This window comes from Rhinolophus hipposideros (genome assembly GCF_964194185.1).
Source record: "Rhinolophus hipposideros genome assembly, chromosome: 22".
NCBI lineage: Eukaryota > Metazoa > Chordata > Mammalia > Chiroptera > Rhinolophidae > Rhinolophus > Rhinolophus hipposideros.
The window spans coordinates 19490396-19513328 of NC_138068.1; the positions used below are offsets into that span (position 1 = coordinate 19490396).

The 22933-nt window shown below is 41.8% G+C and overlaps 1 protein-coding gene across 7 annotated transcripts in view; it reads right to left on the bottom strand.

Moving 5' to 3' along the window:
* The window catches only part of CNBD2 (cyclic nucleotide binding domain containing 2), a 64560-nt gene that overhangs the window by 22221 nt on the left and 19406 nt on the right, over positions 1-22933 (bottom strand). For all 7 annotated transcript variants that reach the window (XR_013992326.1, XM_081034638.1, XM_081034640.1 and 4 more), the window contains exons 5-10: positions 22535-22698; positions 17991-18147; positions 17342-17493; positions 16618-16756; positions 8750-8864; positions 769-946 (exon numbers count right to left, since the gene is read on the bottom strand). Coding sequence is in view for 6 of the 7 variants with exons in the window: in XM_081034638.1 (XP_080890764.1) it covers positions 769-946; positions 8750-8864; positions 16618-16756; positions 17342-17493; positions 17991-18147; positions 22535-22698 (905 nt within the window). In the remaining variant the exon portion in view is untranslated. The remainder of the gene's footprint in view (positions 1-768; positions 947-8749; positions 8865-16617; positions 16757-17341; positions 17494-17990; positions 18148-22534; positions 22699-22933) is intronic.

Genomic DNA, 22933 nt, shown 5'->3' on the forward strand with positions numbered 1-22933 from the left:
GATAACAAGACTGAGCACTAACAAGCAGCTTGGGCTGGAATCCTGGCAGCCACTTCCTACCTGTGTGACCTCGAACGAGTAACAATCTCTCTCTGTTCGGGTATTCTCTCAACTGAAAAATGGGAGTGATAATCGTAGTACTTACACTTACTTCATAGGGTTTTTGTGCAGATTAAATTAGATAATCCAGTATCAGGAACAGAGTATTCCGTAAGTGTTAGCTGTAGTTACCATTATCTCATTTAATTGCTGGCTTACAACAACCTCGAGCCTTAGATACTGGTGTTACACACAGACAAGGAAACTAAGGCTTACACAGGTCAAATCCCTTGCCTAAGGGTGCAGAGCTGACATACGTGGCCAAGCCAGGATTTGAACCTGGGTTGGACTGCAAAGCCCAGGCTCTTATCTACTGCCTCCCTCAGATGGGTAGAATTTTCTGAGGAGGCTGAGAGTCAAAAAGGCCCAGTGACACACAGAGTATCCGAGCCGGAAGACGTGTCGTGCCCTTCTTTCTCAAATGGGTTCCCTGAGAAAAGAAGTAACTGACCACCTAAAGTGGCCCTGTTAAGTTAGAGGCAGAGAATGCAGCTCCTGGATATCAGACTTAGCACCGCTCTAGGCTGCCTTCCCCCTATACCCCAACTTTTGGGGGTGGAACTAGTACGTCTGTCCCCTCCCCAGCACCCCTGACCTTCTGCCCTGTAAGTTATGTCACCCTTTTCAACCAGAATCTGGACCCTTCTATCTGCCAAGAGCTAAGCTTACTTGATCTTTGCGCCCAAAGTCCTTGGGAGAGTATTTTCTGAGGTATTAATCTTCCTGCTGAAGCTGGTCCCCTGTTGCTCCCAGGCTTTCTGGAGACGCAGAAGTTTCAGAGAGCTAAAGTCCTGTACAGGATATGATTTTATCCGGAATTTCTTAAATCTCTCCACAGTAGGAGGTTCTGTTAGAGAAAGGACAAGAAAACACATTAACAGGTCTTTGTATATGTGAGCGTCGTCGTGGTGGTGGCGATTGGAGGTATGTCACAGTCCCCTGCCTAGCTAATCTGGTGCATGGGTGAAATTAAAAAAAACAGAAAAGGAAAACACTGTGCCTTCTTTCCATGTATTGTGGCTCTGTGTCAGGCCCTGAGCTGGAGCCTTTACATCCATTACATCCAGACAAGTATCATTGGCCTCATTTAAGAGGTAAAATGAGCAGCAGTGAGTTTAAGTCACCCAGGCAGGGGCTGAAGCTTGGATGTGAACTCAGGTCTACCTGATTCAAAGGTCATGTCTTTTAGCAAGATCACATTTATCTGGGCTTTCAAATTGCGTCTGGGGTAGGCCAGCAATTAAAGATAAGTGGATGCCCAGGCATAGATCCTTGCACAAATAGGGCTAATGTAAGAAATCCAGATAAAAGTATCTACTATCACCTAGCACAGTGCTCAGCCCATAGCAGGCCCTCATGAGAGTTAGTAACAAGTTCTCCAAGAGAATATTACGCAGGAATAAAGAGTAAACCAACTACCCCAAAACACTATGCTGAGTGAAAGGAGCCAGACACAAAAGAGTACCTACTGTATGATGGCATTTATATAAAACCCTAGGGAAGACAAATGTACCTTATACTGATTGGTGGTTGCCTAGGGCCCGGGGTGAAGGGAAGGGATCGACTGGGAAAGGGCACAAGGAAACTTTTGGGGGTGATGGAGCCTATTACTTGATTCTGGTGGTTGCAACGGATGTAAGTTTGTCAAAATTCATTGAACTACACATTTTAAATGTGTGCATTTTATTGCATAAAAATTAAACCTCCATAACTATTTTAAAACCAGATCTCCAAGTGTTAGAATCAACTATTAAAATTAATGTTAGTAGAAATAAGTCCACAAGCTGCATAAAGAATAGGGCCTAGATTAACAGAGCACATATAAAAAGGCCTGAGTACAACCTTTTTGGAAGGCATTTTGGCAACATCTATCAGCATTTTAGATGTGCATACACACTGGATTAATTACTTAATCCAGTAATTCTAAGAATATATCCAATATGTTGCCTAGCACAAGGATGCAGAGATAAACACCAGGAATTCACCATAGGAGAGTAATAGTGAAAAATTGGAAATAACCCTAAATATCTATAAAAGACAATTGGTTTAATTAATTATGGTATACCCACATAGTAGAATAAAACTTGGCTATTAAGAAATAGATATCTAGACTTCTGATTCCAGCCGAATGGACTTACATAGACTAGATTTACTCTCCCACCTGAAACTGCTAAAATATCAGGCTACAAGCATGAAAAAGTGGTTTTCAAGACAAGGGCCATCAGGCCACAAAGAGCAATGATTCCTGAAAGAAAATAAAGAGGTGAGCCATATTTATTGCCCTAGCTTATGCCTGGAGATTTTCTAGGACGCGGTGCAGGGAAGGGAAACCCAGTGGTCTCTCTGAATTGATAAGATAGAATTGAGACTCCCACGGAGAACAAAGCAGTTAAGGGTTCACAGGGCAGGGTACCAGGAAGGAGAGAGCTGTGAAAGAACTTTGAAGATCTCCCTTCAAAGTTGAGCTTCTCAGCTGAGCACTGAGCAGCACATGTACGATGTTAGGAAACCACCAGTGATCCGCAGCCTCTGAGATGGTCCCCCACAATCTCCACACTTCCTGGTATTCACACATTGTGTAATATCCTGCCATTAAGTGTGGGTTGGACTTGATTCTAACAAATAGAACACAGAAGAAGTAATGGGATGTCACTTTGGATTAGATTTAAAAGATTGTCGCTTCAACCCTGGGCACACCCTGTGTTGCTCTCTCATTCCTGGTGGGGGAAGCAAGCTGCCATGTCATAAAACAACCCTGTAGAGAGTCCCATGAGGCGAGGGACTAAGGCTTGCAAATACCCATGTGAGTGGGCATGGAAGTGGCTCCTTCCCAACTGAGGCTTCAGATAAGACCACAACCCTGGCAGACAGCTGCAACCTCACAAGAGAACTTAAGCCAAAGGCATCTAGCTAAGCCATGCTCAAATTTCTGATCCACAGAAACTGAGAGATAGTAAGTATTTGTTCTTTTAATTCAATACATTGTGGGATAATTTGTTACATGGTAATAGATACTAATATAGCACCCGAGACTGGGGAAAGAACCATCCAAAATAATTAGAAGTATAAATCATCAGCGCTCACAGAGGACCAGAAGTAGTTCCCATTCTCAATAGCTAGAACAGAAAACCTCTCGAGTCACGGGGCACTGTGATACATTCAAAATGGTTTTGCCTTATGAATGGGGCAAAATTTTCTCTAGACTGAACACTGCTCTGATCCCACCTAACAAAGCTTAAATGCCAGTCTCCAAAAGATCAAAATATTTCCAAGTAACTTAAATGCATCCCAGAACAAAGCTCAGGAATATTTATAGGAACAACAAAAAAAAATATGTAGCATCCAAAATGCAGTTTCTAGCATCCCATGAAATATTACCAGGCACACAAAGAAGTAGGAAAGTATGAACCATATAACAAGAAAAAATGACTTGAAATTGACCCAGAATTGACCCAGAAGACAAAATTAATATAGGACATTAAAACAGTAATTATAATTATATTCCAAAATGGAAATTTTGTGTATATTAAGCAGAGACATGAAAGTTATAAAAAAGAGACATAAATCAAACTTCTAAATATGAAAACTGTAAGGTCTGAAATGAAAAATACACTGGATGGGATTAACAGCAGATTAGACAATGCAGAAGGTTAGTGAACTTGATGACATAGCAATAAAAACTATCCAAAATCACAGAGAGCAAAAAGACTAAAAAAAAAAAAAAAAATTAACAAGCATCAGTGAAACAACTTCAAGCAGTCCAATACACATGTAATTAGAGTCCCCAAAGTGTAGGAAAGGGAAAGGCAGGAAAACTTTTGAAAATTAATGGCCAAAAATTTCCAAATATGATGAAAACATAAAGCCAAAGATCCAAGAAATTAAATTAACCTCACACACAGAAAGAAACATGACAGAAGTATCCCAAGGCACAACATAATCAAATTGCTTAAAACTACTGATACAAAGAAAAATTTTAAATCACCCAGAAAAAAAAATGCACATTATGTACAGAGAATATACAAAATTATGCAAAGAGGTTATACAAAGATAAGAATGTTGGCGGACATTTTATTGAAAACAATGCAAACCAAGGGTCAGAGTTTAATATATCTTTAAAAGTACTGAACAAAAAAATCTGTTAACCTAGAATGCTATATACCCAGTGAAAATTTCTTTAAAAGGTAAAAATGGAATCAGTTTTAGACATAGAAAAGCTGAAAGAATTCATCACCAGATGTTCTGAACTATAAGAAATGTTAAAGGAAGTATTTTCAGGCAGAAGGAATGGTACTATGGAAATCTGAATCTATACAAAGGAATGAAGAACATCAGAAATGATAACTACATAGATAAATATAAAAGCCTTTTGTTCTCATTACTTAAGTATATTTAAAGGATAATTGTTTAAACAAAAGTAATAACCATGTATTGTAAGGTTTTTAACATGTGAAAGTAGAATATATCACAATAGCAGAAAACCTGGGAAGGGAGAAATGGAAGTATACTGTTGTAAAATTCTGATTCTACAAAGTGGTATAATATCACTTGAAGGTAGCCTGATAAATTAAAGATATATACAATATATTATAAAGCAACCACTAAAATAATACAACAAGGAATTATAGCTAATGAGCCAACAAAGAAAATAAAATGGAATCATACAGAATAATCAAAAGATGGCAGAAAAAAAGGAAAAGGGGAATAAAGAACAGATGGAGAATAGATAGGATAAATAAAAAATAGCAGGAGGGTAGATTTAAACCCAACCATAATCAATAATAACATTAAATTGTAAATGGTTCAGAAATCTCAATAAAAGGCAGAGATTGTCAGATTGGATTAAAAAAGAAAAGCAAGAACCAACTATATGATGCCTTTAAGAAACACACTTTAAGTATAAAGATAGACATAGGTTAAATGTAAAAGGATGGAAAAAGATATACCAAACTAATATTAACCAAAAGGAGTGACTAAATTAATATCAGAAAAAGTGGGTTTTAGAGCAAAAAATATTACCAGGGATAAAGAAGATTATAAGGAATAAGAATTCAATCCTAAACATCTATATACCTAATAAGAAACCTTCAAAATACATAAAGTAAAAACTGGTAGAAATGCAGAGGAAAACATATCTACAATTGTACTTGAAGATTTTAACAACTCTCTTTATTAATAATTGACAAAAAGGGGTGAAAGGATGGCTCAGTTGGTTAGAACGCAAGCTCTGGGAAACGGGGCTGCCGGTTTGATTCCCACATGGGCCAGCGAGCAGCGCCCTCTGCAACTGGAATGAAGTCAATGAGCTGCCGCTCAGCTCCCAGGTGGCCAGATGGTTCAGTTGGTTGGCGCACAGGCTCTCAGCCACAGGCTGCCAGTTGGACTCCTCGACTCCTGCAAGGGATGGTGGGCTACATCCCCTGCAACTAACAATAGCAACTGGACCTGGAACTGAGCTGCACCCTCCACAACTAAGATTGAAAGGACAACAACTTGACTTGGAAAAGTCCCGGAAGTACACAGTGTTCCCCAATAAAAAGTCCTGTTCCTCTTCCCCAATAAAATCTTAAAAAAAAAAAAATTGGTAAAGAAAGTAGACAGAAGATCAATAAGGATATAGATAACTTGAACACTATCAACCAATTTTACTTAATTGACATTCATAGAACACCGCACCCATTTCCAAATGCAAATGGAACATTTACCAAGAGAGACTAATTCTGAGACATGAAACAAGTTTTAATACATTTAAGAGGATTCAAGTCATAAAACGTATGTTCTCTTAGAAATGAGTAACAGAAAGATAGCTGGATAATCTCCAAATGTTTGGAAACTAAATAACACCACTCTAAATATTCAATGGGCCAATGGGTTCTTTTCTTTCAAAAAGAAATCAAAAGGGAAATTTAAAACTATTTTGAACTGAAGACTATGAAAACACAACATATCAAAATTTGTGTAGAAAACCCTAAAAAGTCCATGATAAAACTTTTGGAGTTGATAAATGAATTCAGCAAAGTAGCAGTATACAAAGTCACCACAAAAATCAGTGGTATTTCTATATACTAACAATGAGCAATCTAAAAAGGAAATTACAAAAATGATTTCAATTACAATACCATAAACAGAATAACATACTTACATAGGAAGTAATTTAACCAAGGAATGAAAAACTACAAAACACTGCTGATAAAGAAGACATAATGAATGGAAACACATCCCATGTTCAATGGATTAAAGACAATATTGTCAAGATGTCAATACTACCCAAACAATCTACAGATTCAATGCAATTCCTATCAAAAGCCCAGTAACTTTTTTGCAAAAATAGAAAAAGCCATCTTAAAATTCATAAGAAATCTCAAGAGACCTCAAGTAGCCAAAACAATCTTGAAAAAGAACAAAGCTGGAGGACTCACACCTGTTGACTGATTTCAAAACTTACTACAAAGCTACAGTAATCAAAACAGTGTGGTACTGGCATAAAGACAGACATATAGACCAATGGAACAGAGTAGAACGCCCAGAAATAAACCCTTCTACATATGGTCAAATGATTTTAGACAAGGGTACCAAGACCATTCAATGGGAAAAGGACAGTCTTTCCAACAAATGGTGCTAGAAAAAGTAGAGACCAGATGCAAAAAAAAATAAAGTTGGACCCTTATCTAACACCATAAAGAAAGTAGGCAGAAAATCAGTAAGGATATAGATAATACAAAAATTAATTCAAAATGGATTAAAGACTTAAATGTGAGATCTAAAACTATAAAACTACAAGAAAACATAAGGCAAAAGCTTCATGACATTGGATTTGGCAATGACTTCTTGAATATAAACTAAAGGCACAGGTAACAAAAGAAAAAATAGACAAAATGGACTTCATGAAAATTTTTAAATTTTATACATCGAAAGACAAAATCAATACAGTAAAAAGTCAAACCACAAAATGAGGTAAAATATTTGTAAATCCTATGTCTGATAAGGGATTAATGTCCAGAATATATAAAGAACTCTTAAAACTTAACAAAGAACAAACAACCAGATTTTAAAATGGGGAAGGGACTTGAATAGACATTCCTCCAAAGCAGATAGAAAAATGGCCAACAAGCATTTGAAAAGATGCTCCACATATCACTAATCATTAGGGAAAAGCAAATCAAAACTACAATGAGATACCACCTTGTGTCCATTAGGATGGAAACATTAAAATAATAACAAGTGTTGGTGAGGATGTGGAGAAATTGGAATCTTTGTACATTGTTAGTAGTAATGTAAAATGATAAAGCCACTGTGTAAAACAGTAATTCCCCAAAAAATTAAAAATAGAATTACCTTCTGATACATGTATCAGAATGTATACTTCTGGGTATACATTCAAAAGACAAAAAGGGTCTCAAAAAGATATTTGTACACCCATATTCATAGCAGCATTATTCACTACAGCTAAAACGATGAAGCAACTCAAATGTACGTGGACAGATGAATTGATAAGCAAAATGTAGTATACATGTATGTACAATGGAATATTATTCAGCTTTAGAAAGGAAGGACATTGTATACTACAACAGACAAAACTGGAGGACATCTTGCTAAGTGGAATAAGCTAGCCATAAAGACAAGTACTATAGGGTTCCACTTACATGAGGTACTTAGAGTAGTCAAAGTCACAGAGACAGACAGAATGGTGGTTGCTCAAGGCTAAGGGGAGGAGAAATGGGGAGTTACTGTTTAATGGGTACAGAGTTTCAGTTTTACAAGATGAAGAGTTATGGAAATGGATGGTAGTGATGGTTGTACAACATGATGAACATATTTAGTACTGCTGAATTGTATGCTTAAAAATGGGTAAGACAGTAAATTTTATGTTATGTGTATTTTACCACAATTAAAAAAATACTGGGGAAAATAATTCATGGGATGCAACTTTTTCTTTGGTGGAGTGGAAGCGGAAAAGAGAGATAAAATTAATTGACATGAGAAGAGAACTGACATTTCCTAAGCACCTACCAGGCCCTAGGCATACATGATCTCACTTAGTTTTCCTAATAACCTACGTGATAAAGACAGCGAACATCTATGTACTATATACTAATGCATCCAAGTAGTGTTCTGAGAGCTTTACACATTTATCTGCTTAATTTCGTAACACGTCTGAGGTACGGATCATGATTAACATTTTACAGACTCTAAGGGTACTGACACAGGGACACAGAGTGACTTGTCTAGAATCAACCAACCCGCTGGTAAGAAACGGACCCTGGATTCAAATACAAACAGTTTGGTTCTTGGGCCTGTGCTCTTCAGCTCAACACTACCGTGACGATGCGAAGTCACTCAGCTCATTCAGCTAATCAGGGGGATGCAAACCCAGCTCTGTCTAGTTCCAGTCTCTTTTTCCTACCCTCTCCCTGGGAGAACCTGAAGCAAAGGGGAAAGGCTGAAAAAGAGGAGCGGGAGAGGTGGGCCAGAGCACAACCTGGCCAGGCCATGTGGACCAGGTTTCCACAGCTGGTAGAAGAAGAGATCAAACCAGACAACCTGTCAGGTCTTTCTAGCTCTGGATTTCTAAGACTCTATGGACTGGGAACTGAAAACCGGACGGTCCAGGCGCCCCCTGCTGTGCTGCCAGATGTGGACAGCCACTTACCATTGAGGTGGCTCTCTAGAGGTCTGTCGTCAATCAGCTGCAGATGCTGCCAGATCCATTTATAATAGAAAGGCGAGGCTCCAAGGTCTATCAACCGCAGGACTTCACAGCTGCCCTGGACACATCAAGGGACATAAGCAAAAGGCTTAACCCCCTAGGCTCTAGGCAGGCTAGGCTTTGAAGATAAGCTCTCTGTACCCCCTTTTGTTTTACTTGCTTAATGAAAGTGATTTCAGGTCCCCCCCTTTTCTTGAAATGACAATGTTATCTACTTATAAAAAATTCAAATAGCTGGCTGGCCAGGTGGCTCAGTTGGTTAGAGCACGAGCTCTGAACAACAGGGTTGCCTGTTCGATTCCCACATGGGCCAGTGGGCTACGCCCTCCAAAATTAAATTGAAGACAACGAGTATTCCCCAATAAAATTTGTTTTAAAAAAATGCAAATAGCTAAAGAGATATGAGAACTAAATACAATGCTGGCACTGGAAAAACAATCACCATTGTGGATGATACTGGGACAACTGGTAAAATTGATTATGGACCATAGATTATATGTTATATCAATGTTAAATTCCTGGATTTTACTATATGTATGAAAATGTTAACAATTAGTGAATCCAGGTTAAGATTCTACAGGAGTTCTTTGTACTCCTTCTTGCAAATTTTCTATAAATTTAAAATCATTCCAAATTAAAAGTTTAAAAAACTATTCAAACCAAACAGAAGAACATAGATAAAAATAAGACAATATTAATCCTAACATCCAGAAATAACAAGTAATAACATTTTGGTGCGCATTATTTCAAACTTTTCACTATAAACATGTAAGATATCTATATACAATTTTTCACAAATTAGTCCATTTATGTAAAACAGACTTTCGTAACCTTTATAAAAACTCAGCAATACATCAAGGACATCTTTTCATGATAAGCAATATTGTTCTACATTATTGTTTTTAATGATTGCTTATTATTCTACATATGCCATAATTGACATAAAATTGAAAATAACAAATATTCAGTTGAGCAAAAGACACATAACTGATAATTCCATTTATATGAAGTTCAAGAACAGGCAAAAGTAATCTACGATGACAAAAGTGAGAAGAGTGGTTACCTTTCTGAGGGGATTTTTTTCTGGGAAAAGGAATAAGAGAACCTTCTGAGGAGCTGGAAATGTGCTCTATCTTGATTTGGGTGATGCTTATACAGGTGAATACATATGTAAAACTTCATCAAGCTGTACAGTTTCGATTTGACTTCTTTATTGCATATATGTTATAGCTCAAGAAAATATTTTTGAAGATTAATTTAATATTTAGTTGTTTCTAATTTGTCAGTATGGTATATAACTCTGATTTTGCTCAGGACAGCAAAATCCCCAGTTAAAAAAACTCTCCACCTTCCCAGACTCTCCATCAGTGGATGGGCAGTGACCCAGTTCTGGCTAATAAAATATAAGTGGAGGACTGACTGATGGATAAAACTCCCAGGAAAGCTATGGTTGTCCTTCCACCTTCCCTCCGCCTGAAACGCAGATGTGATGGCTGGAGGTGGAATAGCCATATTGTGATCATCAGGATGAAAGCTATAAGTTGTGGATGATAAAGGGAGAAGCTAGAAGGGGCCTAAATTCTGGAAGGCTTTCTAGAATAGCTCTTCTAGCCCTGGCTTGCTTAATTCTAGACTCTCTACTGCATGAGAAAAATAAATTCCTATTCATTAAGCCACTGCAGTTGGGTTTCTGTGACTTGCGGTGGATAGCAACTTTAAGTGATAATCTCGTACAGACATCTTTAATGCCTAGAGTGGTTATGAAGGCAGTTCACAAATACTTGAGTTTGCCTCTCAGGCACATGGCAGGATTGTATTTTTCCACCCTTTGCATTAGGCATGGCCTCCTTCTTGCTTTGGCCAATTTCCATTAGCAAAGTGACTTGTGATACTCTGAGTGAAAACTTTAAAAGCTAGGGCTTGATTCTCAGCATTCCCTTCCCCTGTCCTATTGATCATGGGAGCATGGGTCAAGACAGAATCTCCAGTGGCCTGGGTCCCTGAGTGACCATAAGGAGCAAGACCCGCTGGCGTGCTCTGATTAAGTAGTGGGATGAAGGAACAAATCTTTGTTAGTTAACCCATTTTTTAAAATAATTGCAGCAAAATCTAGTTTACCTAATAGAATACCCATGTTTGATTATCTACCTGGATTAATTCCTAAAGGTATGCATGTTTTAAATACACATTGCCAAACTTCCCTCCAGAAATGTTAGGTTCGTTTACACCCTCTCACGATGCTTAACAGAGCCGATGGTAATACATCTTTGTATTACACTGACAACTGGTCAAGCCTTTTAATCTTTTCTAATCTGATAGGCAAGAAAGATATGTCATTTGTCTTATATATTTCGTATCTTTATAACATCTTACCCTTTTTTAGTAGGAACTCTAAGAAATACATAAAAAGGGTTAAGGTTCAAGACATGTTACTATTGAAGAGGAAGGACAAGAAGGGATCAAATGTTTCATAAGCCCTTATTAAATGACAGGCCGTGTGCTTGGAACTTGAGTCAACATTCATTCAACAAACATTTATCAACCAGGGACTGCAGGTGCTAGAGAAAAACACTCTAACAGTTTCCTCTTGGAATGTCTCTCATGGGTCTTTAATCACATCTCTATCTGTGGAGAAAACAATTTCAACATGTGTCCCCAAGTGATAAACTGCTCAAAATGAGTTGATTATAGGCATTAATTGTGTTTGTGATGCCAGCAGGAAATCAGGTGCTCCAAGTTTCTTGGGTCCCAAGGACTCCCAGCTACCCGCTGCTGATTTCGCCCTCTAGTGGCGATATGAATAAACTACAGGAGTCAGGATAGCCTGTTCTCAGCAGATCAACAGTCACTCCTTGAGCTGACCAGATTTAAATCAGTTTTTAATTAAACACTGTAAGAGACAAAGTAAACTCATCTGCTGGCCAGGAGGCCCCCTACGTACTGTCACTTTGTGACAACTGTATTATTCTTCTCAGAATGAAGTTCAAGCACTCCTGCATTAGAATCACTTGCTACACTTATTCAAATGCAGATTTCCAAAGTTAACGAATTTTAAGGGAAAAATTTTAGGAAAAACAATTTTAGGAAAGAGGACGCAGATGTCAGGGAGGAGAAGGAATTGCAAATTATTCAGGTTAGCCTTCAGGGCTGTCCACTACCAGTTCCTCTTTTAAGCTGTCTCCCACCTCTTCTCATTTGACTATCAGGATTTCCCAAACTTATCATATAAACCACAGGCACATCCCTACTGTGTGCTTGGCTTCCCACTATTCCCCTCAGCCGGCAAGGACGTCCTCCTCATCCCCACCCTCCTCTGGGTCACATCCTATGTCTCCAAATCCCCATTTGTGTGTAGAGGCTGGAAGCCAAACACTGCATTTCCTAAGCTCCCTTGCAGCTAAGGCTCTAGATGTGATTTGGGCTCCACCGATCCGATGTACTTAGGCAAGGCTTGGTTTCGGAACTGCCCAACGTCCACTTGGTTAGTGGCTGTAGAAGTGGCTTCCTGAACGTGGCAGGAGCAGCAGCACCTATATGGCAGTTCAGTTCTGGACTCTGATCTGGAGTTGTTTGGGAGTCATTTTCAGTCTAGGTCTGTTTCTTCAGGCCTCCCTACCCACTCCCCCGCAACCCCCACCCCCGTAACTCTGTTAGCCATTTAACATCCTGCAATAAATCCCTTTCTCCTTATATTAGCTAGACTTGACTCTGTTCTCTAGGACGGAATCCAGAATAATAACACAAACACACCCCTGGTGCTGCTGGTAAATTTAACAACCAGCCCTCTGGGAAAAACCAATAAATTTTACTGTTATAAAGTGTGTGTTACACAATTTATAAATAACAAAATATACCATACTCTTATTGGAAATTCCACATAGCCAATTGATTCTCACAAAATGCTTTTGTTGACTTTGGCTGAACTCTTGTGTCTATGGCCAATCTATAGTCACAATTCAACCATGATTTCACAAATGAATTTGTATCCCAATGCACTCTTTGCCCCATAAATTTCATATTATTAAATTTGACTTGTAATCTACTGGGAAACTATCACTCTTATATAAACTATATTCATTACATTTAAACCTTTTTTAGCTTTGTCATTATGTATATCAGAACTTCACTGTTCATCAATGATGAGTCATTTCTATGATGAATCAGATAACTTTTTAAACACAGACAAATATTTTCTCAATTTTCTTATCTTCATAGTGTAATGGCTACAGACCCTGTCCACTATTAAATTTAATCTGCATTATAAACATTTTCTCTGTAGCTTTCTTAAGACAATGAAAACCTGTCTTAGAGTGCCTGCCAATTTCGCCATGTAAATACTCCCACGGTGGCCAATTTTAAGCTACCAACGTGAAGTTACTGAACATGGAATTGAGAAGAGATGTGTATAATTGAGAAGAGATAGTATTTCTGCCATACAAATACAACAGACATAACCTCAAGAGCATAGATAATACTAAAATGCAGTAACATCAGTAGGAAATTATGAGTTTTCAGCATTTATTACTCTTATTTTCAATATAATATATTTAATTATAGGTTTATATAATTTAATTTTTAATAATTACAGTGTTTAGCAACTCATAGAATTCCTGAAAACTTAATCAGATCTTGAAGGCCATAAGGAGCCAGCTCCAGCACACAACCAACTTTCCCCCCTCCTTTGGTCTACTGGTCCAATACTTCAAGGCTCATCTCCCACCTCCCATCTTCCAGGAAGCCTTCCTTAAAGCCGCTAGCCTTTAGAGAGCTCTCCCTCCTGAATTCTTATAACTCACAGACTTTGCACTAATCACCTGGTAGTTGGCATTGACAACTTTGTCTGTGCTCAGAATCTAGGGGAGAAGATACATAAGGAGAGACAACCAGTCTTTTCCATCTTTGTATCCCTCCCAAGCCTGGATCTATGTGTCATGACCTTGGCAAAAACTCGATAAATGTCTGTGGTGACTTAACATGTAAACAATAGGGATAGAAAGATGCTAAAAGTTTGGGGGCAGAACTCTGGCTCTGCATCTTACTAGCTGGGTGGCCTTTCTTAAGGTGTCTTAGTTTCAACTTCCTCATCTGTTAACTTGGAATATTAATATCTTTCTTGCAGAGCTATAATAAAAATGTATGGTGAAATAAGACTCATCAAGATTTATGGTGAAATGGTTACTCACAAAACACTGAAATAGCAAAAGATTGAGGTAACCTAAATATCCATCGATATGAAGCTGATTAAATAAATTCAAGTACAACCATACAGTAAAATACTACACAAGTGGGAAAAAATTTTGAACGATTCTTTATGTGCTAATATGAAACAACCTACAGAAATTCTTAAATGAAACAGTGAAGTACAGAATAGTCTGTGTAGTATGACACCATTTATGAAAAAAAGTAAAAAACATACACACGTGCATTTGCCTACATGTGCATGGATAGTCATGAAGGAAACTGGTGATAGTGGTTCCCTCTAGGGGGGAGTACTGGGTGGCAGGGGAAAGAACTGAAAGGGAGAATTATCACTCTTGAACCTTTTAAAATTTTGTCTTGACTGGCCGCCATCGAGAATATGTAAGCACCTTGACTGTGAGCCACTGTTGTTCCAGTACAGTACCCTGAGAGGCCCAGGAGAGTGGCAGTGCCCTGAGAGGCCCTGGCTGTGTCCAGGAAGTCTGGCTGTGTCCAGAGAGAGTGGTGGTGCCCTGAAAGCCCTGGCTGAGTCCAGGAAGTCGGGCTGTGTCCAGAGAGAGTGGCGGTGCCCTGAGAGCCCTGGCTGAGCCCAGGAAGTCTGGCTGTGTCCAGAGAGAGTGGCAGTGCCCTGAGAGGCCCTGGCTGTGTCCAGGAAGTCTGGCTGTGTCCAGACAGAGTGGCAGTACCCAGAGAGGCCCTGGCTGTGTCCAGGAAGTCGGGCTGTACCCAGAGAGAGTGGCGGTGCCCTGAGAGGCCCTTGCTGTGCCCAGGGAGGCTGGTGGTACCCTAGGAAGCCCAGGAAGTCTGGCTGTTCCCAGAAGGACTGGTGGTGCCCTGAGAAACCCTGGCTGTGTCCAGAGAGCCTAGCTGTGTCCAGGATATTGCATTCACCTCCAGGCTCCTTGCACAGGGCCCCTCGCAGAAGACGCTTGTGCGCAGATTGTGAGGCAAGACCCTGTAGGGGTAGAGTGTGGGGACAGAGCCAGGAGTGCAGTTTCCAGGCTCTCGGCCTTATGTGGAAAGGTGCTCACTCAGGTAGTAAATGGCCATCAATTGTGATTGGATGGCCATCAGCTGTGGCTAGTTGGCCATCAGCTGTAACCAGTGAGCCATTGGCCACTAATATAACTGCCGTGGCTACGCTAGCAGAAAATGGGGGCTAGCAAGAAGATTGTGGCTGAGCTAGCAAGCACAGATTGCAGAGAGGCAGATGCCGCTACCCAGAATATAGTGGTATGACTCCCCCAACTATGGCTCCGTGTGGGTTCCTTTTTGACCTCATCATGTCCTGCATTCTTATGTGGGGAGCGGGAGCTGAGACCCCACAGGCCACCCTGCATGACAGACCCAATGGTATGTGATAGGAGACTGGCTACAGGCTAGGTGAATGCAGGGCATGTTAAGTCTTTGAAATCAGACAAACCTAGGCTGAACCCTGCTTCTGTCCCTCAGCAACTGTGTGACTTTGGACAAGCCACTTCCTGTGCCTCAGTTTCTTCCTCTGTGAAAAGGGAATAATGACAATACCAACCTTCTTTGTACTTCTGAGACTGAAATGAAATAAAACAAGTGAAGCACACAGCATGCTACACAGTCAGCTCTTAATAAATGTTAGATTTTCTTTTCAACCAACGGGAGCTGACAAAGGACATAAAACAATTTGCAAAAGATGAAATTTAGATAGTAAACGAACATGATTAATCTCACTATTCATCAGGAAAAATATAAATTAAATCCTCAATGAGGCAGCAACTGCCACCTATTAAATTAGAAAACTTCTGAAAGAATGACTGGCAAGGCTGGCAGAGGTGTGGTGGCACTGGTGAAGCTGACAGTGCTGGGAATTAGATAAAAGTATAATAGGTCAATCCTTCCTTTTGGAAAGCAATTTGTTCCATGAGACATAAAAATAATGAAAACCTGAGGTGATGAGCTTATGGTGATTTCTTCCCTCTTTCCAGAAAGTTTTATAATGTGGTCATATCACTTTTACAATGTAAAGATCATAATTTTTAAAAATATATAATTTAAAAATTCTTAAGATTCAAGAGCCAAATGTCTAATTTAAATACCATGTTGCCCCCAAAATAAGACCTAGCCGGACAATCAGCTCTAATGTGTCTTTTGGAACAAAAATTAATATAAGATCCAGGATTATATTATTGTATGATATTATTTTATATTATTATATTATATTACATTATATTATATTATATTGCATTATGTTATATTATATTTCCTGTCTTATAGTAAAATAAAACCGGGTCTTATATTAATTTTTGCTCCAAAAGACACATTAGAGCTGATTGTCCGGCTAGGTCTTATTTTTGGGGAAACACAGTATGCATCTTACATAAATAAACACATACATGAGCTCAAGGTGTGGGTATCCTATCGGCCCTAATACAACTCTGTATCTTAAAGGTTCACAGCAACTCTCTGAGGGAGGGAGGGTGTCGTTTGCCTTTTGTATCCAGAACACAGAAACTCAGAAAAGGCAGTGAATTGCGGTGCCGCGGAACAGAGCTCAGCCCCTGTCTGTTTGGCCACAGGATGGACGTTGTGTTAGGCACACCCTTCCCAGCTTCACATCCCCAACCCAGACCTCTTACCCTGCAGACAAACATGATGGAGGATGATTCAACAAAGTCTTCTGAGATCAGTTGCCCATACGAGAACTTCTCCACATTCCCCACGGCTACGAGCTTCCAAAGCTTCTCATCAGACCATGACCGAAACAGATCCATCTCCCTGAGAGGAAAGGCCTGTCAGAATGCATTGCCTTCCATCACAGAAGGTGCACAGCTCTTAGCAATTTCCCGCAAAGGAGCATGTTCTCCTGCTCTTGCCAATGCCAAAGGTGGAAGGCTTCACACGCCCTCCAATCACCTGGCCTGTAGCCAATCTCCTATCACATACCACACTCTTTATTATGAGGTGAGGGTAGGTGGAATTGGTTAGTGTGGTGGAGCAGAGAGGCCCAGGGACTTCGGAATCAAGCATACCGGGACATCTCCATCTTGAGTTCCCTTGGCCATAAACTGGGGAGAATGAGACAAACATCGGCACAGGACTGAATGTGAGACTAGATAAAGCAGGTGGTCAAGTACATGTTAGCCATTCTAGTATTCCTGTTCCATGAGGAAGGGATGTTTGAGCTGAGACCTGAAGGTACAGTAGGAGTTGGCTAGACAGAGAAGTTGGGTGGGAGGTGGGTGCCGAAAGACATTTCAGGCAGCAAGAATGGCACCTAGAGTTTCCAGCGGGTCTTGAGCGAAGTTAGGCAAGTAGCAACATACACCCAGGGGGAAGAACACCAGCTGATGACGGAGGTACCTAAAAAATGCAAACCGATGCTGATAATCCTTTTTAACTTCCTTGTCCAGCTTATAAGCAAGAAAATCTTCTTTGTCAACAACCAAGAACTCCGTTTCTTCCATACAAACCACGGTAGACTTCCTTACCGAAGAACTCAGAAGGCCCATTTCCTGTTGGGTGGACAAGGGCAAAGGCAGGTGAGAGGCCACCTCCCGCTTCCTGCTTGCGGCCATCCCCATCTCTTTCCTGCTTTCATCTCCACGCCCACACCCCGGAAATCGCTCCTCCCCAGACTGCAGTTTCCCTGGCCCACCCTGTGTTCCTGTTCATTCCCCCTTTCTGTGGGCCCATTTCTCCCTCTTAATATGCTGCCTGCGGAAAAAGAGGCTTGATGAAGCCAGAGAGAGGGCCCTGGAGAAGCCTCCCTGAGCAGGCGCTGAATCTCTTAAGGGGTTTCATAGGGAACAAACTCCTTAAACAGCACAAATAAAAAGGCTGGCCTTGGACATCACTTGGTCCAGCTCAAATAGGCATTTGACAGGTAAGGATGCTGGGCAGTGACTTACACAGAGTGTAAGGCAGGATGGGGCCCAGCTGAGAGGTTCTATCAGGAGTCTTCTCATAGCCCACCCCCACCCCAGAAGCCAGGCCCTTCCCCCATACTTACCCCAAAACAGTCGCCCCTGTACAGCAAAAATGGGTGGGGGTCAAGAAAGGCACTGCTCCCATCCTCATCATCGGTCACTGCGACTCTGCCCAGGTAGATGAAATAAAGGCTGTTGCCCCTTTGCCCCTTCTTTATGATCACACGCCTGCGACCAAACCTGGAAAAAGACCATGGCCAGTTGATCTGGGAGCAACACAGAGCCCAGTCCATGCTGGGAGATCGGGACTGGTTGTGCTCTTTGCTCTGGAGTATGAAAGCACAGACTGGGACGAGAAGGGACCTCAAAGGAGTCCAGTCCCAGCCCCATCAAGCTTGACTTCTTTATCAACATTTATCTAGTTACCCACCTCTGATAGATTGAAGCTTCCTGAGAGCAGAGATTTGGGCAGTCTACTTAGGCACATAGTAAATGCTCAATGAACAGTCATGGAATAAATGCATGGACAGATGCTGAATGCAATAGGTGAGCAGCAGCTAAATGATTAAGAGCATTGGCTTTAGAGTCAGACCAGGATCTTAACCCTGGTTCTCTGTCCCTAGCTATGTGCCACTGGGCAACTCATATCCCCTTTCTGAGCTTCAGTTTCTCTTGTCTGTAAAATACAGATGAGTATGCCTAGCAAGAGACAGATAAATGCTCTTATTGTATCCCCAAGAACTCACTAGCCAACTGGGAACCCTTAGGGTAGAAGTACCCAGGTCCAGAGCAAACTGAGAGTTAGTGCCTAAGTTCAGAGGGAAATTTCTGTATTTCAAATGCAAGCTCCAATCTCACTTGTTTCAGTTTGCTTCCTTCATTCAGTAAGTTAGATAAATGCCAACAGTGTCTGTTAAGCACAATGGTAAAAGACACAGATTTCGTTCTCAAAATTATAGTGAAGTACAGGAGGCAAAGTTTAAAAATGCTTTAAAAGAGAGAAGCACAAGAAGGAACATTTATCCCAACTTTGAAAGGCCAGAAAAAGCTCTAGGATGGTGTGTGGAGTCATCCTCGTGGAGAGATGGAAGAGCATTCCAGGCAGAGGGACCGCCACGTCCAAAGGCACGGAGATGGCGGGCAGCATGGCCCATTCAAAGGAATGACCGTAAGCTCCATTAGAGAGGAAAATGGGAAATAGGGAGGAGGTCACAGGCGTCGTGGGAGAGAAGTTTGGCTCGATCCAATCACAAAGGACTTCAAAAGTGGGCTAAGTTTGGATTTTACCAAGAAGACAATGGGGAGCCCAAAGTCTGCCCTTTTGTCTCTGCCAAGGTCTGATGGGTCAGTGGCCTTTGTAGAAGTGCCCCAATGGCAGGAGTTAGTGTTTTCCAGACTGCTGCCATTTCCCTCAACTCCAATCTCTCTGCACTTCTCTCAGCAGGTCGTCCTTTCCTCCTTCCTTGCCTCACTGAGCTACCAGCAGCAGAAGAGCCAACCCTCTGCACAGGCCAAGTGTTACCCTTTTGTTCCATCAGTTTGTCCATACTGCTCCCCCGGCCTGGAACAGCCTTTGCTCTCTTACCCACCTATCCAAATCCTTTTGCAAATCCTCAAATCCGTCCAGCGCACACTCCTCTAGGACACCCTACCTGACTCAGCCCGTCGCAGCATCTCCCTTTCTGAGCTTCCAGCACATCCACTCATGAACTACGGCAAACTCCTTGGGGCAGAGATCAGAGAACAGATGGCCTGAGGACTGCAGCATTAGGCTGGAGCCAGTAGCTGTGGGTTTGTTCAGATACAAACCAGAGGCTTTGTCAATGTAGGAAAGAGGAGATGGCCCAGATGACAATGACTAGATGGGAGAAGGCAGGCATATTCAGCCAGGAATTAAGACTCCAGGGACAAAAGAGCATAGCCAGTGTTCATTCAAGTGTAGACTCCTAGAACTGGAGCTAGAAAGACCATCAGAGACCATCTAGCTCAATCTACATTTTGCGGATGAGGAAAGTGGAGCCTGGGGAGCCCAGGGCTTGCTGAAGGTCACACAGTGAGTCACACTTGCGTCAGCACTAGAACCTGAATCTCCTATAGCAGACATCTATTGCTTTTGCTGCCAACCATCTGGTCACCTTTTTCTACCACCTGCAGCCTGAGTTTGCCTTTGGGGAAACGCCCTTTACTCCCAATCAGAGCATCACTACCCGCTGATGATTTAAGCAAAGCCAATCTGGTTTAGGAAGAACTAATCCCAAGGCTCTGACCTGAAGGAATGGGAGGAGCTATTCCCTCTTTCCCAACAGACTGAAACCAGAAGGATGGAAGTTTGGAGCTGTGGCTGGAGGAGCCATCTTGCCACCGTGAGAAGAGAATCTAGCTGAGACGGTGGCTTATGCTATGAAGTGCCAAGAGATGGAAACAGACAGACAGACAGACACTGGATCCTGGTGACTTGGAGCCCCTGACTCCAGCTGAACTTACTGGAGAATTATCCCAGGACTTTTCAGATGCATGAGCCACCAATGCATTCCCTTGGGCTGTGTTTCTGTCACATGTAACTGGAAGGATTCTATATATGGTCTACTAATTCCTAGTCCTAGCAATAATCAACTGGCTTTCACAATCACCACCTCTTGATCTATATAAAAATCCGTATTATCTTCATTTCACTGATGAGGATACCAGGCTCAGAAAAGTTAAGTGGTTTGCCTGAGGTCACAGCAAGGCAGACATGGCATTCAATTCCAGAGCTTCCAGCTCCACGATTCTTTTTCTTTCCATGACACCATTCTGCATGCCATAGAATCTTACCTTAAGACTCTTCTTCACTAGGCTAGGACAGAGCAGATGGTTCCCTCTGCCCGGAATGTCCTTGTCTACACTTCCACCTGTCACACTCACCAGTTCAAATGCCACCTCTGCTGTGAAACTCCCCCTGGCTTATTACCTGTGGAATGGATCCTGGATAGTTCATAGAAGGTCATAATCTGTAATGAGTTGTGATTAGTCCTAAACTGTGACCTCCATAAAGGAAGATGTCAGGGTACAAACTTATGACCTACATCCTATCTTTTCAAGACAGGCCTTACCTCAAATATTCTGCTAGTCTGTCCCCCATAAGCCATTGAAATGTCCTGGAAATGGCAATATTTTCACACATACCTCTTAAACTTTTTCAGTACAAGGTATTTACATGGTGCTTTTTCTGCCATGGGCCCTTTGACAATCTGGTGAAGCCTTCACAGAATAACATTTTACATGCATAAAATAAGATACAGCAGAATTACAGTTAACCCAAATTTGTGATATAGTAATAGATGTGCACCTTTACTAAGGCGCTGAATAATAAGATCTAGCAGCATGTCTAATAACTATCATATTTTCGAAGATGCGATAAACAAACCATTTTTCAAGAAATCTACAACAAGTTGAATATGATGTCAAAATATCTGTGATTTCTTTTGGTGAAAAAAGTCACAAAAATGTCTAATACTACAGTAGTTTGTAACCTACATCCATGATTAAAGGACATAATACATTTCAGTTAGAGGTTAATGAAAATACAGGTATAATGTTTTTCTCATCCAAGTTCAAGACCCTAGCCCTAGTTCCTATCTGGACATAGTACAATCACCTGTGATCCATTCTGGCGTTTTTTGTTTTGTTTTTTTAAAGATTTTTATTGGGGAAGGGGAACAGGACTTTATTGGGGAACAGTGTGTACTTCCAGGACTTTTTTTTTCCAAGTCAAGTTGTTGTCCTTTCAGTGTTAGTTGTGGAAGGTGCAGCTCAGCTCCAGGTCCAGTTGCCGTTGCTAGTTGCAGGGGGCGCAGCCTACCATCCCTTGTGGGACTCGAGGAGTTGAACCGGCAGCCTTGTGGTTGAGAGGATGCGCGCTCCAACCAACAGCCATCTGGCAGCTCAGTTCAAGGCGCCATGTTCAATCTTAGTTGCAGGGGGCGCTGTCCACCATCCCTTGTGGGACTCGAGGAATCGAACTGGCAACCTTGTGGTTGAGAGCCCACGCTTTAGCCAACTGAGCCATCGGGGAGCTCAGCAGCAGCTCAGCTCAAGGTGCCGTGTTCAATCTTAGTTGCAGGGGGCACTGCTCACCAACCCTTGTGGGACTCGACGAGTTGAACTGGCAACCTTGTGGTTGAGAGCCCACTGGCCCATGTGGGAATCGAACCGGCAGCCTTCGGAGTTAGGAGCACGGAGCTCCACTACCTGAGCCACCGGGCTGGCCCCATTCTGGCTTTTAAGGGCCTGTGTTTGAGTCTCAGCTCTACCACTTATTATCTGGTTGACCTAGGATGAGTCATTTCCCCCTCCTAAGCCTCAGTTTTCTCATCTGAAAAATGAGGGAATTGGACCAGATCTTTTCTGAGGTTCCTACCAGATTCTCTCCAGATTCAGTGGCTCCTTAATTCTGGGTAGACTCTCAATAAACGGATGAGATAAACTGGGCTGCAACCATAACAGTGAGCACTAAGTGATCTGATAGATGGCTTCCCACAGCTGGCACTCCGCAGAGAGAGCAGCAGACTGCATGGCCTTCTCAGCCAGGCTCTTCCTGCCCAGCCCAGCCCCAGCCCAGGGGCCAAGGGCTGTCCCCCTCACTGACCTTTCAAAGCGCATGACTTTAGCCAGGAGCAGCTGCAGGGGCTCCGAGTAGTTTCGGTAGCTCCCCAGAACCTGCAAGAGGTTACAGAGAGCCTGGATATCCTGCTCCGTCCTCCAAGAAGGCTTCTTCCGTGCTATCTCAATGGCTTTCGGAGGAAAGTAACCCTGGGGAGAGAGAGAGCCAGAGTGACACACAGGACCCCACAGTTTCCCCCTGGGCCAGCAGGCAACTCCCCACACTCCTGCTTTTATACTTTCCCACACCCCCCAGTCACAAGAGTGGCTGACATGGAGTTAAGTGCTTACTGTGTGCCATGGTGGGTAAGGATACCCCCTTACACACACCGTCTCACTGCATCTTTGCCCAGCCCAAGCAGCGAGGCACAATTATTATCGCCAT